The sequence below is a fragment of the Alnus glutinosa genome, chromosome 9, assembly GCF_958979055.1.
Source record: "Alnus glutinosa chromosome 9, dhAlnGlut1.1, whole genome shotgun sequence".
Taxonomy (NCBI): Eukaryota; Viridiplantae; Streptophyta; class Magnoliopsida; order Fagales; family Betulaceae; genus Alnus; species Alnus glutinosa.
The window spans coordinates 7,833,563-7,852,970 of NC_084894.1; the positions used below are offsets into that span (position 1 = coordinate 7,833,563).

Consider the following 19,408-nt stretch of genomic DNA (forward strand, 5'->3'; position numbering starts at 1 on the left):
TTCTAAGTGTCATTCCAAGACAGTTCAAACTAGCCATGTTGAAGTGACTTTGAAGATTAAGTAGAATGCTTTGTCTTAAGTACCGTCCCAAGTTAGAGTTCACACAAAGTTGTTGTTCAAAGTTCCGTTACAAGACAGTTCGAACTACCAAGGTTTGAAAACCTTCCAGAATTTGTTGTTCTATTTGGTGTTTCAAGTTAGTTCGAACTGAGCACGTTTTAGAGAATTTAAGTCTGGCAAAATGCAGGGTTCCAAGTTAGTTTAAACTAAATACTTACAAAATGTGTCAGTCAAATTCAAAGTGTCGTCCCAAGTCAGTTCAAATGCACCGCCAAAGAAATCCTTGTTCAATTCGAACAATAAAGTGCACAATTTGAAGGCCGCCTTATATTCTGCATAAAATAAGAATTACGATTTTCTACTTGGAGACCAAGTTTTCTCAAGTCTATATAAGGGTGTCTCATGCACGTCCATGACAAAAATGATTTTGTTCTGAATCCCCCTCCTTGTGAAAGTATAGAAACTGTCGATCCAATTACAAAGCTGAAAATCAACCATTTTTTTTTTATAGGTAATAAACAGAATATCATTAAAAAGCGAAAAAGGCGCCCCTAAGCATAAAGGAAGTATACAAAAAGGACACAAAAAAAAAGAAGAAAAAAAGAAAAAGAAAAAGAAAATTACATCAAACCCCCAACTTCTTGCCCCTGTCCCGACTAGAACCCATTCCCCTAGCATCGAAATTGATAGAACATTCTAGATTCTTGACCTCTCTTTTCCCCTTTTTCCTTTTTATCTCCTTATCCTTCTTAGGAGGGGATTTAAAGTCACAGCGCTCATCCTCGATCAAAGCCAAAAAATCTAAAAATCCCTTCTGATCAGATCCCACGAACGAAACCCCGAACGTGCGAAAACACGACTTGCTATCTTCCACAACCCTAGGGTAAACAACAACACTATCCTTTGAATCAACCTCTTTAGAAGAATCCCCCACCTCAACGATCCCAGACGGCAAACCAGGAATCAGGGGGCACCCAGCAACACTTCCTTTTGGATCAACCCCCTTTGAAGAATCCCCCATCTCAATGACCCTAGACGACAAACCAGTTAACTGGGGGTGCCCAAACACAAAGGGGACCGGCCTTGGCCAATGAGGAAACAAAACCCACTGACCACAGGGAAAGGAAACCGAAACCCCAGGAAGACCCAAAAGATTAACCCCACCAAAACTCCTTCCCAAGGCAGGGACATCCGCAAGCATCCCTTCCTGCCGACTGAGAGACGATGATCGGTACAAAGAATTACCAGAAGGCGCACTAAGAGCAACGTCGACGTGGTCATGCCCAGCACCGACAGACGAGTACCCAATCTCCCCAAACTGAAAGACCTCAACGCCCGACCTCACCCTAGCTGACGGAAGAACCCCTGCCTGCCGAAGGATGAGCCCTGATACGGAAGAACTTGAAACTAAAGAAGGCCGCACCCCAGAAGGAAGAACACTCAGAAACACCGGCGGACGCAACACCAGCGCCGGAAGGTAAGAATAAACATCTATCAATTATAGGCCTATATACAATATACTCTTCTATACATAGCTAGACTAAATAAGATAGAATATATGTTGCCTTAATAGACTAGGTCAGCACATATCCAGGTGTCAATTCTAACATCCCCCTACAAATTGATGTTTGGCGATCGAGAAGCATCAATTTGTCAATCAGGAACTGATGGCGAGGACGAGAGAGAGCCTTGGTGAAGACATCAACGGTTTGGTGTTCAATTTAAATGTGTGGAAGAGTAATCTCCTGGCGTGCAAAGACTTCACAAATGGAATGACAATCCACTTCAATATGTTTGGTGCGCTCATGAAAAAGGAGATTGGCAGCAATCTAAATAGCACTTGTATTATCAACATGAAGAGGAAGGAGTAGGAGTAAGCTACAGAACACTAAGTTCGCCTAACAACCCGCGAAGCCATATAATTTCAGAACAGGCAAACGACATAGCCCGATATTCAAACTCGATGGATGACGATGACTTCCAGACACGAGCTTGCTTCTTACTCTTCCAAGAAATGAGGGCATCGCCAAGAAACATACACCAACCCGTAACAGAATGACGAGATCTGCACAACCAGCCCGATCGGCGTCACTAATACCCTCCAACTGTAAAGAATTCCTTGAAGGAAAAAACAAGCCGCTACCAGATGTCCCTTTGAAATATCGAAGAAGACAACGGACAACAGCCAAATGTGTCTGGCTGACCTGCTGAATAACAAACAAGATATCAGGTCGAGTAATGATCAAATAATTCAAACTACCTACCAGCGACCGATACATCGAAGGATCAAATAAGGAATCACCACCCGCCTAATGCAGCTTCAAATTGACCTCCATAGGTGTAAGAACCAAATTACCGTCTTGAAGGCCAACTAAAGAAAGAAGTTATTGGGGATACTTATGCTGATGTAAGAGTGTGTCATTCGGACAATGTTGAACCTCAAGTCCAAGAAAATACTGTAGTGGACCAAGATCTTTCACAATATCATCGACATACACAAGAAGTATAACAATCCCAAGGGCAGTTTTGCGAAAGAAGAGAGACAAGTCATACTGACTATGAGTAAAAGTGAAATCCAGAAAGGTAGTATGAAACTTCTCAAACCATGCCCGCAGTGCCTGCTTCAAACCACACAAAGACCGCTTCAAACGACAAACCTGAACAAAAGAGGAAGGAAACGAGCTAGAAGGAGGAGACAAATATTTTTACCTTCAAATCACCATGTAAAAACGCATTCGTATTACTCAAATAACCATGTTTCATAAGATGTGTCAAAATTACAGAGTTGAGATTACCCAATTTCTTATGCCAAAAATGGCTATTATTATTAACAATAGCAGAACAACCAACAGAAATTGAATGAGGAATGGAAAATGACTGAAGAGGAAAAAGACATCCTACTTTAGGCCCCTTCACTATCTCCTGTCCCGACTCTTGATCCAACACACGACAACCAAAACGATCAAAATGAAGAGTATTTTCTTCTACTAATTGTCCAACAGAAATGAGATTGGCAGATAAATCAGGAGACACGGAAATATTAGTAAACGAAGACCCCATATTTCTAACCGCAGTAATAGGAAGAATACTGCCATCAGCAATCTGAATATGCTGCTCACCGTCATACTTACAAACATCATGTAAAGCTGTCAGATTGCCAGCAATGTGATTGGAAGCCGCAGAGTCAATTAACCAAGGAGAAGTAATGAGATGTTTCTTACCTTGGAGACCAAGAGCAGAAAGGGCGGAAATAATCATCTGTTGAACCTGCTCAGGAGTAATGTTGGAAGAACCTGGAACAACGGGCTAAGCAGAAGAGGTAGGCACAAAAGCGGACTAAACAGTAGTATGAAAAGCAGGAGCAGATCAATTTTGAGGGCGTTCACGACAATCCTTAATGATATGACCCTCCTTGCAATAATTGAAGAATTTCTTGCTACAATGTTTTGCAATGTGCCCAATTTCCTTGCAACTATAACATTGTGGCAGAGATCTAGATCGTCCTCGACCTTGAGCAACGTAGGCCACATTAATCATCTCACAACCACCAGAGTCTTGAGCAAGGCCAAGCTGAAAAGCGAGACGCTGTTCTTCACGCAAGAGTTCACCCAAGGAAACCTCCAAAGATGAGTCAGGTGTGCGATTGATTAACCCAGCTCGTGTACTTTCAAACTCGAGTCGGAGCTTCATCAAGAATTGATCCCGTTGGCTCTCAAAGATAACCGCTTGTAGTGCTGCTAAAGCTTATTTGGGAACCTGAGAATGCACCAACCCAAAATAATCACTCCATAATTTAAGAAAACCAGAATAAAATTGCTCACTAGAGATGTTCCTCTGGCGATAGTTTCCGATATCTAACTCCAATTGAAACTTTCGGACAGAATTATCTTGATAATAAATTCACCGAAGGTAATCCCACATTGCCTTAACAGTAGTGAACCCACGAAGATTGTTGACCATATGAAGTTCAACAGAGCTAAGTAGCGAGAAAGCAATTTTGGCATCCATGCCTTCCCATGAGCTAAGTTCCTTGGGATCAGTTGTTGCTGTAGAAGACTCATCTAAATGACCCCATAACTCCCTCCCTTTCACAAACATCCTAAATTGGAATTCCCAACTGGCGTAGTTCTTGCCATTAAAGCGAACAATAGAATTTTCTCCAGACATAATAACCACCAAAAACAGAGTAGATAAAATCACAACACCCAAGCTAGAATTGCGACAGAAAATATAATGAGAAAGTATAAAACCTGATTCACTGGAAACGCTTCAAGACTACACAGGACCTGCCGACAACCACCAAGAATTCTTCACAACCAAAAACACTGCAACCGATAGACACTAAGAAACCAAGGATTCAGCCAAGCCGATAGAAAACCACGAAAATAATTTGGGGCTTTGATAGCATGTCAAAAATGATTTTGTTCTAAATCCCTCTCCTTGTGAGAGTTGCTCACTTTATATAGAAACTGTCGGGCTAATTACAAGGCTAAAAATCAACCATTACATCAGACTATGAAAGGTAAGAATAAACACCTATCAATTATATGCCTACATACTCTTCTATATAGCTAGACTAAATAAAGTAGAATATATTCTGCCTTAATAGACTAGGCCAAAACATATCCAGCTGTCAATTCTAAAAGTCCATAGACACAATTCTATGGTATTTTACTTGTGCTAAGAGAAATCTCTTTGTTCTTAAAGCCTTCATGTGTTGCCTCTCTTGGAGTAAGTTTTGTTAAACCACACAACCATGTAAACTTCACAAAGAGCCTTCAACCTATTGTAGTTCCAGTAAAGGAGATCAAATAGAAGAATTGTCTGGAGGTTCTATGTGAACTACTGCAGTAGTGGGCAAGTGGGTCGCTTGTCTAGTACAAAAGATTGTCAACTACAAAGATTTTTTAAGTGTAAACTTCTTGTAATTTCTCATTCTTCTACAGTTGATTGAATTCCTGGGTTTGGCACCCAAAGTGGTTTTACTTTGGAAGAGTTTTTCAAAAGGTTTTCACTTTGTCACCAAAATACTTGATTTGATTTTGTGTTGATTGATATTTTGTGGTTTGTCTTTATTTTACTGCTGCTGAATTATGCTATTTTAAAATAAACAATAAGAACGTGATTAGTTGTATGACCACTCCTTGGCTATAGGGCAAAAATCTTTTCTTCTTACACCTCAAAAAATTGCGATCTGTTTAACTTGAGACTTTCAGATCTTTTCACCAATTACCAAATATAACCAAGAGTGTGGGCTCTCAACTTGCTCCTCACAATACTTTTTCGTATTCTTGATAATACTTCAAGAATATTAAGTTCTTGGTAAATACTAAAGAACTAGAGTGAAAATTGGTAATGTGTGAGAGCTACAGAGCTATCTATTTATAAGTATAGCATACTGAGAAAAAAAAGCAGTTTCAACCCATGTGGGACTAAGAGAAGCAATTCTAATCTATGTGGGACTAGGAGTAGTAGTTCCAATCCATGAGGGACTAGAAGTAGAGTCCTAACACCACTAGGACTAGGGGACGTGTGGCTAGGGGGAAAACTGTACCCTAGCCGCACCCCACATCAAATCACGGCTTGGACTGGGTTTTTAATCCCAGCTCATGTGCCTACTCCTCTGCATTGGGCTTTGGTTTTATCCTCTAGCCCATTCTCTTCCTTATGCATCTCTATGCATTAATTCTCTCTAGCCCAAATAGGAGCATGTACTTGGTTAATTTACATTAGCTTGGATAGAGACCTAAAAAGAAAAATAAAACTAGCTTAATAGGCCTGTGACCCAGTTTTCTGTATAACTATCACCAAGGCTCCTATTTGATTACATTTAATTTCACTAAAAACATGTAATTGGCTAATTGCACTCTAATATTTATTTTTTTATTACTACAATTAATTCCTTAGACATTCTTCATATTGACATTTGATTCCTCCATGAAATCTTCCGTAGCAGAATTAAAGCCTATAACTCTATTACTTTAATTCTCTACCTCTTTATCCTTGAGTAAACTAATTTTATTTATTATTCTCATACTTGTGAAAACATTTTCACCATGTACATTAGTATTTTAGAATCCCTTACCAAAATGCCCAAGCCAGGGGCTTTAATCTATCTCAAGGAAAAAATTTTAATCCTTTGAATAAAGGACTTAGATTCCTTCTTAAGAAAATGTGTTCTCACAATGTTACATGTGATCACCCAATCCACTAAGAATTTTGACCACAATAAAGGTCTCACTCCTAAATGCATTAAAGCAACCTCCATTTGACATTTGAATTCCCAATCTTCTCAGGATTTAGAATCAATATAATAAGAAGTCTCAGGAGTTAGTTATTTTATTGACAGTATTTTTAAGGAAAAACAACTCTCATGGTCCATTCAATGCCTTACACTTACACATCAACCCGAAGTCTCCAACTTCGCTTGATTAAGATAAATCACCATGATTGATGTGTAACAGTCTTCGCAAATAGAATGCCCAATTCCATTGCCGATTGCAAACAAGAAAAGATTTAAGACTACAAAGTTTATTGGCCTAAGACCTTGTGTGATAACCATGTTACTCGCACTATAGACCATATTCAATGTAATCCAAGGATCATTCACATACACAATATAAATAACATTATTCATTGCAAACTAGATATCTTCATAAAACATTGGGATATTTAAGGCATAATCCCCAACAGATGCCCCCATCGGCAGTTCACCGTGTAGGGAGTCGAGCCGCTAGCACGACCATGAAAATTCCAGGTGTCATCGCCTAAAGGATGGGCTTGTAGAAGAAAAAGAACTCATTGACCATCAAAGGGAGGCTGCCAAACTTCAACGGCATAAAATGGAACACGAGACCAAAATCTGACAATTGTTCGACGCTAGTTGCTGGGGGCAAAGTTGACCCTCGACAAGATGGCCTGGATGGGGGGTGGGGAAAGGCAGTCGAAGACCTGCCTTGAACATCTCCGCATTCACACAAACCTCGTCGACGCCCAATGGTACTGTGGGACCCACTTCCTTACTAGGCAACCGTAGGACGACAGAGTGTCGGAGTAGTCGTCGGTACGTCGCTAAGTCGTGCTCCTTCACCTTGGAACACCAAGTAGATGCCATAGCTATGCTGTAGGGAGCCATTACAATAGAGCGAGAAAACAGGAAAGAGATTTCCAGCGAGCGGGGAAGAAAGGAAAAATGAGAAAGCAAAGGGGAAATATGAGAGAAGTGAGAAGAGGGGTCCTTATACAGGATCCAAAAGCCTTGAGGAGGGAGAATCCAAAAATTTGAATTTCGAACTCCCTGAAAACCGAGGAGGCCCCTTGCCTACCAACACCATGTGGCACCCAACCAACCTCTCAGGCATAAATGTCACATCGCTGGGCGTGGCAACAATGTCCCATCATTGTTTTGGGAACATGGAACAACACGCGGCCCATTATTGCAAAAAACATATCATCCTCTTAGAAGACTACCCAAAACCAGATGTTCTCATTAAATAGCCACCATTTGAAGTTGCATCGATTATTAGGATACACTTAATGACCCACAAACTCATGCCTTGGGATCCGTAACGGGTGAACCAATGGTTGTTGTCCCTCAATCCCTTTAAGAACCTTGAGTTCGCCTAGCAGCATCGCACGAATGCGGTCACTACTCAACCTCAACATCGGCAAGTACCAAACCGCCACGCTCCACTCAACAGGACTAATCTAATCGTGGGGGCAAACCAGGCAAGCACAAGGTACTTCTTCCACAAGCTACGTAGCAAGTTTCGTTTCGCTAAATAAAATTCCCCACTTGGTTAATGTAATGTCCAAGACATTAATAAGTGTTAAAAATGTTAATTAGACTAATTAAGTAATAAATGAGGGAGAAAAACACTTAGCTTAGGATGGATTTTCTGTGAATCGTGTTCGGATGGGCCAAAACTGGTGTCCGGACAAACTTGGCAAAAAGTACCGGTTTCTTTACATGTCCGAACGGGCTAAATTCGTGTCCGGACGGGACTTCCGGTAAGTCCCGACCCTCACGCATGTCGAGACAAGACAAGGATGTGTCCGGACGAGCCTTACTGTAAATCTCGGGCTGCAAATCATCAGACGTGTGTCCGAATAGGGCACTTATGTGTCCGGACAAACGTGTATTGAAATTTGCCGAGAGAGTTGAAAAGCTCATTTCTCTCCGGTTTTCTCTCCGATTTTCTCTCTCTCAAGCCTCTAATCTCAAATCCGACTCCAGAAACATGATCCTTGAAGCAAGCTCTACGTTTACACAGTTCAATTTGAGTAAATCCAAAAACCCATGTCCTTCTAGGTTTTGGATTGATTCTTGAGGTAAAACCCCAAAACCCTAGCTTTTGTCTTAGAAGTTTAAATTGTGATTTTTTGTGTCTAACCCTAAGTACACCTTATGGGTTAGCAATGTTGATTGATGGGTTGTCAAATTCAACCCTAGAAATTCTATAGGTTTTCCATGGGTATAGCCCTTGAGCAATTCAAGAGCTAGTTGTAGGTTTAGAGTTAAAAATGTTATATGTGAGAATTAATGGGTCATCGCAATGTATTGTACAATGATACATTGTGCAGCTTACATGGAGGATTCCTTCGTAGCCAATTACTAAGCAACCAAACTGAGTATTTTACTCATTATGTTTTATGCCAAAGAAATGTTTTATAGATGTTTCATGATGATTGAGTTGTGAAATGGAATATGATTATGATATGTTGATTTAATGATATGAATATGAAATGCTGCTTTAAGATATGATGATGAAATGATGATTGAAATGTGGAAATGAAATGAGATGAGTTGAATATGTGATATGATGCGCATGAACATGGAAAGAGAATGTAAAATGTAAGACCACTAGGTATAAAGCCCCAGGGCATCAGAAACAGAAACGAGAATGTGTAAGACCACTGGTATAAAGCCGCAAGGCATCAGAATTAGAAACCAAGAGGAAATGGAAGACCACTGGGTATAAAGCCCTAGGGCATCAGAAACAGAAACAAAAGTGAATGACGAGCACCAAGAAATGAAAGACCATTGGCTGCGTCCCCTTTGGCATCAAAGAGATAATGATGATGATGCGTAATGAGATGAAATGGCATGATGAGAATAGAATGTATAGCATAAGGGTGATGTGAATGAGATGAAAACGCATGATTAGAATGTATAGCATAGTGATGATGTGAATGAGATGAAAATAGATGTTAAGCATGAAAAGTATATAATGATGTGTAATGAGATGAAAATGGATGTTAAGCATGGAAAGTAAATGATGACGTGTAATGAGATGAAAATGGGTGTTGAACATGCAAAGTGAAACGATGATGTGTAATGTGATGAAAATGAAGTTGAGTATGTATAGTGTATTGATGATGTGTAACATGTTGTATGATTCAGTTGATGATACTAGTTGGAATGTTTAGAAATGTTTACGTGCTTGTAAATTATTATGAAAACCAGTGTGTACTATACTCCTGAGTTGGTTGACTCATACTTTCACCCATGCGTACGTAGCTAACACTACAACTATGTAGATGCTAATGTTTTTGCTACAAATAACGTAGACGTCGATGAAAACCCTGTGGCACACTACTTGGGATACTACGACTAAAACCTATCGATGGGGTCGCAAGTTTATTGGACTTGGATAGTCCATGTTTTTGTAGAGATTATGGTATATGGCTTGTGTCGAATATGACACGTAATTTTGTATAGCCATTTTTGTTATGTATAATATTTGACCAAGCTTTAAGCAGATAGACAATTAAATGGCTCTATTGTTGTAAGTAACATTTGATAGTTTTATAAGATTTAATTCCGCTGCATAGATGTTATACTCTGATATATCAGGTACATATTATGGGATATATACTATGTGTTGGCTTAGTGACTAATCGTCATGCCACTGTGCGATTCTATTTTGTATTAAAAAATATATATAAATAAATAAAGAAAGAGGTTGTCACAGTTAGAAAAGCTAACCAAACAAAGATTTGGCCGCCAGGGGGGGGGGGGGGGCAACTACTAGTTTCAAGTACTACTCGACCATGGGGGGCCCATTGAGGCGTTTTACCCTTGAGCCTATGATGGGCCCGCCGGACAAGCCAAGGATCACATCATTCACCTAGGGCAGAGATTTGACAGACAACCTCCCCCTCCCTCCTCCGAGGAGCTACCGACCATCTAACCCTCAGAAGTCAATGGCTTCCTTAGGGATCTGGTGAGCCGATGGTCCCCATGCCGACGGCTAATCACCAGGAGGACATACACCCTTGAGTAGCCAGTGGGTGTTCAGCCTCGCTAACCGAAGGGGACCTATCTGAGGGCCCTTTGACCGAGGGTTCCTTAACCGAGGGATTACATAACTGACAGAGTACATATATAGAGATTCGACCAAATAAGGACACTATTCCCTTTGACTATCTTTTCTACCCTGGATCTAGAATCCTAGGAGGGAAAGATCAACCCTATAAGGGGATCGGCGAGGAGAACCTAGAAGGAAAGATCTTCGCAATGACCCACTGTCTTCCATATTGGATCTTTGACCTCTGATTCCTTCCAGATCTGGCTTACTTACCTTATTTATGGTAGTTCAATAAACGAAGATGAAAACCCTAAGTCCAAGGTACGCTAACCATTCACCATTCTCTCTTTTAGGCTTCTACCCTTCACAAAGTTTTCCTACTAACTTAGGCATTGGAATGTCCCCCTGCCGGTATCCTCTAGCGAGTCACCCGTGTCTTTCTGTTTGTCTTTGTAGATGCACTTGACTGGATTCGGGTGGTGCAATCAACTATATCAATACTTAACAAATAAAATATGCATTCTATTATCTTGGGCGTTACAATACACGTCTATTTCTAAGCTATTCTAATCATGTCTATGTCTCATGCATTATTTATTTTGTGCTATTCTTGGTAGAAAATTGTTTCCTTATCAATGGAGACTTGCATTTCTCAATGTATTATGACAGCTAGTCAAATGCTTCCTTAGTAATTTCCTCATACATTTTTCTTTGTTTTTTGCTGAGCAATCTTTACACTATACTTCTTCCCATCAAATTTCTCATGACATTATCATGCCCTGTCCAGTCTTAAATCTAAAACACTTCACATAAAAGTGGAATTTGTAGTTGCTTAATATATATTGAATGTCTCATTGATACATGATGAGTAACAACAGTGCAAGGAAGATAAACAGACCAGCATACGGTACAAAATAGTGCATTATTAAACTGTACAAATGAGCTTATATTTCCAGACCCATAAACCATTATTCAAATATCTTGGGCGAAATAAACTACAACTCTATTATTAGACCAAAACTTTCTCATATTGCAAACAGAGATAAAAGCAACATATAGCTAATTAATATTTTATGAAAATTCAACTACCAGTAACATCTAATCAAGCATATAAATCAAAGAAGAGTAAGACAGGAGAAATCAGATGAATGTGAAAAAAACTAACTGAACACTTTGAGGCAATTCCTTCTTACTTCTGTACTACTTTGTGTAGCTCCATGACAGACGAGTATGATCCGCTCACTTGTTTTCCTGCCTCCAGAACTTTTAGCAGCAATGGGTGAATTTGGGGTCTGCATTAATAGTTCAATACCATTTAAAGGACAGCAAAACCTGTTACACAACCTATATAACATTGAGATTGTGGCACCACATAAACAACTTGAATTAAAAACAAAAAAACAAAAAATAGATTTCATTTGCAAGTGGCAAAGTAATCTTCAGAAATTCATATATCCAGCAAATATTAAAACCCCAATAATGATGTACAGAATATAAAAAGCTTTGAGATAAAAATTTCCTGTCCCAGAAAAGAGTAGTGCCTAAAACTTTATCATACAGGTTCAAGTCATTTGAAAAAGATCATTTCTCACATAAATAACTATAAATAATTTCTTCAACTTTGATACTTCTATTGAAGAATAACATACATGACCATGAACTTCGGCAGCTCATATCTAAACAAGTCTCCATGATATAAAATTTATAAGTCAACAAAAACTGTTGCACTTTCCTAAAAATATAACCTAATGTTTCTCAAGATGGAATTACTAAATGCATGTGAGTCTTCAAAGCGAGCAATAAGAGAATCTAATTGAGTCTACTCTCTCTAGGCCATGTTTCCATGCAACACGAGTTAAATCAGTATCTAGCAGCAGAATCCTTAAAATTTAAAAAGCGAAAATGGAATAAAATCACTTGGATTGTGGAAAACCTAAGACAAATGAGTTTCAACAGATAAAAATACTAGTACCACCTCTTCAAGTTCATATAATATGTCACAAAACCCAAATTACAACTAAAATTACCAAAAATAGTAATTTGTTCTGGGGTTTTTGCAATGTCAAATCTAAATACATTTGATTATTAACTTTTTTATACAAGCACAATCCCAGAGAAACCTCAAATAAATGGCTTATACCTGCCCACTTACCTCTTTATAGAATATTTTATTTGTGTCACTTACCAGATTATACATGTATGAATAAGCAAAAGATACTATTACAAGGGCTCAAGACTACACGTCGATAAATATGCTGAACAGAATTAAAAAATTCAAAACTGCACAAAGCTTATGTCCTCATCCAAGCACACGGATTATCAAACTATATTATTTTGGTTGAAGCAGCATCTGGGTGGTATGAATTATGATAGTTGTTTCAGTTATAGCTGCATCTGAGTAATATTTCTCTGACTAAGTTTTGCATAAGGAAAAGCAGTATTTCAAATGAACTGGATTAACTTTTGTGAGTACTTGGTTTTCCAAATGATAAACAAGCAAGGGAGAAAGAGAGAGAGAGAGAGAGCTCCTTGAAGTGATAATCATAGAGTTCTGAACAAATAAGCCTTCCAATGGAACAAGTTCAATTTATGCCCTGAAAATGGCATCCATTCAACTATATTGGCTCAAAAACAAAATGCAGATTTTGGGTCTTTACACGCTTCACTGGCTCGGGCCCAGAAGCATTACCTAAATTTTACTGACACTATCTTCAACATTATAGTGCGAACAAATAATAATATATATATATATATATATATATATATATATATATATATACACGCGCACATATATATATAGTTGCCCATTAATTTCTATCAAAAGAGATGTCATATACCTGATTTAAACGATTTAGACAAATTAATGGTGACCCACCCTCAGGTCGAGGGGTAAAATCCAGCACGCTAACACCACAATTGCTCTGAAGTAAAATCCTAAAATACTCTGTTCCCAAACCTGATTTTGGAAAAAGAGAGAAACTACATTCAAAATCACACCTTGCACATGTAGACATCAAGTTACAGAAGAGGAAGGAAATAGTACCAATGGCTGTTGCAACGAGAGCCTGATTAACAGCATTGTGTGCAACCACAAGAACAGACTTGCTTTCATGGGCTAGGATTTTATCCCAACAGCTTCTAGCACGCGCCCACAACTCTCTCACTGGATAATGACCATCTATGTTGAAATTGGCAGCATCTAATTGCCATTGTCGAAAAGCTGCACCAAACTTTGCTTTCCCCTCATGCTTCAAGAGGCCCTACATTCCACCAATAAACTCAGCAACCATAATGCAGTATCCAATTCACCCAATTTTCAAATCACATTCAACCAAAACTAAAATAATAAAAGAGGGAAGGAATATTGTAAAAACAAACTAACTTGGAATGAGTACAAGTCGATTTCTCTCAAATCAGAATCAGTAATTATATCGTCCTCGCGAGCCCCCCATATGATCTCAGCCGTTCTTTTCGATCGTATCAAGGGGCTGAAACAAAAAGCCCACCTTAGCCAAGTAATTTTCACAAACTACAAACTAAGGGATCGAGTTATTCAATTACTTAATATCCCCAAAATTCAAACTACGAAGAGTGAAATAAGAATATCAGTACTATTTTTAAAAAAAAACTACGTTTACCCCTCAGTTTACCACGTAATTTATAATATGCCTTCAATTTTTCAATTTGCTAAGTAGCAACACGACCCAAAATAATAAAACTATCATGATGAAAAATTTTATTTTTAAGAAAAAAAAAAATAGAAAATCACTTCCGTCTATTTTAAATTTTTTCTTTTTATTTTTCTAAACTTTTTGTCTTTATTTATTTATGCAGAATATTTTTATTATTTTGGGCGAAAAGGTTGCAACCAGATTAGTAAGGTATATTAATAAGATTGAAAATTGGAAACATTGTAAACATTGTAAATTGAATGGCAGATGGTAGATTAAGGGATAAGCGGAGTTTCCCCAAAAAGGCATTCAATTAAATTACTTTTGGGTAGTATTTAAGTGTCATTATTAAATGCTTTATTGCAGGTTTGAGCAAGAAAAAATGGTAGCGAAATATGTTTTGAGAAGCAACAAAAGTGAACCTGGAGAAGCAGGCATCGAAGGCGTCGTCGATGAGCATCTGGCGCGATGTATCGGCCTGAGCCTCACCTTTACTGGTGAGGACCGAGAAGTCGGAGCTGCCTTGGATTCGACCCTCCTCGTTCCACGTGCTCTGGCCATGCCTCACCAGGACCACTCTCTTCGCGACCTTTATCGGGGGAAACGGAGCCGAAGCGTAAAGCTCCGAGCCTACCTCTCTCTCTCGGACAGTGGAGGAGGATCGGATTGTGAAGCTAGGGCCCGGTCTGGTAGTGGAAGGGAAGAAGCTAGGGTTTCTGTTGGGGAGGAGAAGACGGTTGTGGAGGACGAGAGGGTGGGCGATCGAAATCATTTGGAAGTATCTTTGGTTTGAACTTTTAAGTGTCTGTGGAAGTTCATGAGCGTTAACAATTTTGAATGGTTACCGTTGTTTCTAATCGTATAGGAGGAAGGAGACGGTGAGGAAATGACACGTGCTAAGAATCAAGAGGTTACCGTTGTTTCTAATCGTATGAATTTTTTTAAGTTTTAAATTTTAAATTTTAAATGTTTTGGGTGTTTTGGATGCTTGAAATTTGTGTGGTTACCGTTGTTTTGGATGCTTGAAATTTGTACCGACTACCGAGTTTAAATTTTGTGAAGAAAAAAAAAGGTATTTTTTTAAAAAAAAAAAAAAAAATTATATAACTGAATCGTAAATTTGCATATAAATTTGTTTTAAAAACAAAAATAAATTCGCTTCAAAGCTTCTCTCCTCTTAGCCTCCTTTGCGCCTTGTTTGTTAATTTCAGTTTTTAAAATTAAAAAAAATAAATCATTAACAACAATTTTTCATTTGTTACATATGTTTCATTTGATACTCTAAGATTGCCGACAATTAGCTTCCCGATGGTTCATGGACGAAAGATTATTCATCGTATTTATTTAATTAAATGGATCAAATCCTTTAACCTTAATCTACTAAATTCATGTTAAATTTGCATCAAATTATATGTAATGTCAAAATCTATCGACCCTAATTGCACCCCAAGTTAAATGTTATAATTGTTGTATGAAATTGTATAAATCTAATCAGATTTAGTACAATCAATTACATTACAGCATATAAAAGGGGAAAAGGGAAAAAGCACTATCCCCTCTCCTCTTCCCTCCGCCGAAATAAGAATAAGAGTCTTGTTTGCCAAGCACTAGAACGGAACATAATAGTGCTGACTACTGTTTATGTACTTTTTCTTTTTTCTTTTTTTCACTTTTTCATATTTTTTAATACCAGTCAACATCAAAACATTTTTACTTTTTATATCACATCAATGATTTTTTATTACTAATCAAATAAAAAAAATTCACTACAATACAAAAAAATTCCACTTTTCTATATAAATTCTTTTTACTTATATCACATCATCACTTTTTACTAATTTTAAAATTAACAATCCACTACTCTATTCTGTACATGTCTTTACCAAACAAACAGAAGGAAATTTGATTAGCATACAAAAAATACACTGCAAAAAGCAGTCTGTCGGATTTATCTACAGACCTACTGGGCTTCTATGAAGACTGTAACATAACATGAGCTTGGGAAAAGCTCAATCTCAGCAGGAGCTTTTACATTTGGAATGGAGTGACCTTTTAGTAAATTGGTTAGCCATTTTAACCTAAATATGAAAATGGCCATTGAAAATACTTTTACATTATGATCCACAACTTGAAGGAGAGAGAAGAACAACCGGCCCAACCTAGGCCAAACTATACGCTTGTATAGATGATAAATATCGTTTTCTACAACAGAATTGTCTCTTGCACAACAGTCACAACTGTTGTGCAAGAGACAATAGACACGTAGTCGGTCCCACATGAGATTCATGTGGTGGAATCCACCATGCGGGACCTATCTATTTCTCTTAAATCTTACACAATAGTTGTACAAGAATCATGTCTCGAATAGATAAAGTTTTTATTGAGATAATATATTTTTGAAAAATGCTTTATTTTTCATTTATTTTAAAAAAAAAAATAGTTCCCAAATGGTGTGTCATCATCTTATAATGATGTGCCATCATCCTATAAAATAGTGACACATTTTCTAAAATAGTAAACTTCATCTATAATTGTTTGTTTGGGAATGAACTTTTGAGAAAAATATTTGGTAAGTGTACCACCTCTTTTTTTTTTCCTTCTTTTTTTTTTTTAATCTTAGGCTCTGTAATCCTTCTTTGGACTTTTAAGAGAGAATGAGCCTTTATTTCAATTGGGCCTTATGCTTTGGGCCTAGCCTTAAAAAAATAAAAATAAAAATTCAGAGTTTCACATGATCCATATATATATATTACCAAAATTCATAATTGTTGTAATAATTTTAGATATTAGGGTTAAATATATTTTAGCCTTCCAAACTACCACCCTTTCTCCGGATGGCCCCAAAACTACCAATGCTTAGATTCTGGCCCTCCAAACTACCACTTTCTGATTTTTTAGCCCCATCCGTCCATTTATGCCGTCAATTTTAAACAGAAACTCAAAAATATCCCTCATACACTTTGAAATTCCCACGGTTAAGGGAGGGGTATTTTCGGATTTTTGTCCAATTTCTGTTAGAATTAACGGCATAAATAGACGGATGGGGCCAAAAAATCAGAAAGTGGTAATTTGGGGGGCTAGAATCTAAGCATTGGTAGTTTGGGGGGCCATCCGGAGAAAAGATGGTAGTTTGGGGATTAAAATATATTTAACCCTAGATATTATGTATAAATGGCAGAAATCAGTGGGCAGCGTAATAGATAGGGCAGTGTCGTTTTACACCAACGTTTCAGACACGTCGCTTTCGTCGTCAAACGGCTAGTTGGTGTTTTGGTAAACGTACAAAACTTGAAGCCAAAGTTAACGGTTGCTTTCCCAAATGCGGGGGGGGTATCTGCGTTGGTATGCACAACTCAATCCAGCTTGCAAAACCTCCTTCCTTTGAACTTCGTTTCATCAATTTTGCTTGATTTGTGGAGACGCGGGGTGATCCCATCACACGGAACTACCGGGTTTTCTTTTTCTAAGAGCCCTTGCCTTTTGTTTTATTTCATTATATCTTTTTCAATTGTCTCCTTTTCAGATTTTGCTAACTCTAGAGATAGAGATAAACAAGTTAAATTTGTGAAAAATAAACTTAATGAGCACACCTTAAACTATTATTTCTTTATTGGCACTAAGACCATTAAAGTGTAAAAAGTGACACGTAACTTCTTCTAACTATCAATCGTTTACAAGTTACACATTTGATTAGCATTTAGTGATAAAATGAACAAAGAATGTAGGGTTAAATATCATTTTTGTCCCATGTGATTTAAAGACTTAATTTTTTTTTTTTCCATGGTACTTCCTTCAAAAAAATTACGAAAGTCTACGTCAACACCACCCCCCTTTTTTATTTTTAAATTTTTAAAAGTTATAATTTTTAGAAGTTTTTAATTTTTAATTAGGCATAGGGACACGTGTCATTTTTTTAAGGCTAGCAACGTGGACTCCGCTCAGTTTTTAGACGGAAAATAGACAGAAATACTATATCTGTCTTTAGACATAAACAATGTACCATCTGTGAAACGAAATGAAGTATGATGCAACGAAATAAAGTCTTTAAATCACATGGGATCAAGTGTATTTAACCCAAAAATGTAACACACGACGCATGAGTGACTTTTTTTTTTTATTTGAACTACCCAAATTATCCCTAAAGATTATTGAAAGTTTTTTTTTTTGCATCGCCCTTTAAATGCTGAAGGGGTGATTGAACCACCCTTTAAATGGTCTAGATGGGTGGTTGAACCACTCATTTTATCAACTTCCAAAGGGTTGTGAGGACGGTTTGACCATCTCTAAATTGGTCAAGGATAGTAGTCGAACCACTCCCACAGATATGAGAATGGCTGCTATAGAGGTAGCTCGGTTATCCCTCAAGGCCTCAATTAATTAAGGGGGTGCATGATTAAATCACATTTTCATAGTTGATGAGTACTTTGACCAACCCAAAGGGAACCCATTTTATTAGCTTAGCTTATAACCAATTTATGAGGGAGTTGGAGAAACTATACAGTGGTGGAGGAGACAGTAGCATATGGGGCAGTGAAGTAGAGAACAACCAAGATCATATATATTTTAAGTTCATATCCAGATCTGGAATTTCTGGTTGATCAAAATGGCTTTTACAAATGAAGAGAGCTATATGTATTGTGTTGAATGGGATTTGCTACTCGAAATTAAAAGGAGTGACGACGAGTGCAACCCACACGCGATGGAAGATGGTTGAGCGGCGATCAACGGTAGAAGAAACGGCATGCATCGGTGCGTGGGAGATAGAAGTTGTGAGTTTTTATTATATCTAACCTCTAATAGCTCAAACAAAAACAAAAAATTAGAAAAACTAACGAAGAAAAGAAAAGAAAAAAGTAGCAAATAAAACATGAAGGTTGTAGACTTGTAGTGGGGGAGAGGAGAGGAGAGGAGAGGAGAGGAGAGAAGAGCATGACTGAAATATGAGAAAGGGGAATTTCTTGCAGAGAGAGAGAGAGAGAGACGTACGTTACGTGGGGTATATTTGTTGAATTGCATGCTCTAATTATTCGGGCAGCGCCTCAAACAGTGACTTTACTGTTAACCTCTTTACTGTTTCATCATATTACGTAGCAGAAAGGCAATTGATGCAAAACTTTCTTTAATAATTAACTTCAATAAAGTAGAGGGGAGTTAGCTTTCTGTCTTTTCAACTATATATACCTTTGACATTAAACCCACATCACCGTGTTAGATTGGTGTTAGGACTAGGCAATACTATAATTTTATTATTTTATTTTATTTTTATAAATTATGTAATAATTCTGCCTAAAATACTTGTTATCAACAACTAAATAGTTAAATTTACTCATCAATTTTTACTGTTTTAAATTTTTTCATCTAAACTGT

General features: G+C 37.8%; 1 protein-coding gene across 1 annotated transcript in view; it reads right to left on the reverse strand.

Moving 5' to 3' along the window:
- LOC133877246 (probable 2-carboxy-D-arabinitol-1-phosphatase) overlaps positions 1-14,916 on the reverse strand; it is a 32,668-nt gene extending 17,752 nt beyond the window's left edge. Inside the window, exons 1-5 of the mRNA XM_062315487.1 lie at positions 14,464-14,916; positions 13,753-13,858; positions 13,414-13,630; positions 13,208-13,326; positions 11,564-11,662 (exon numbers count right to left, since the gene is read on the reverse strand). Coding sequence (XP_062171471.1) covers positions 11,564-11,662; positions 13,208-13,326; positions 13,414-13,630; positions 13,753-13,858; positions 14,464-14,813 — 891 coding nt within the window. The 5' untranslated portion in view covers positions 14,814-14,916. The remainder of the gene's footprint in view (positions 1-11,563; positions 11,663-13,207; positions 13,327-13,413; positions 13,631-13,752; positions 13,859-14,463) is intronic.
- Between the last annotated feature and the right edge of the window lie 4,492 nt (positions 14,917-19,408).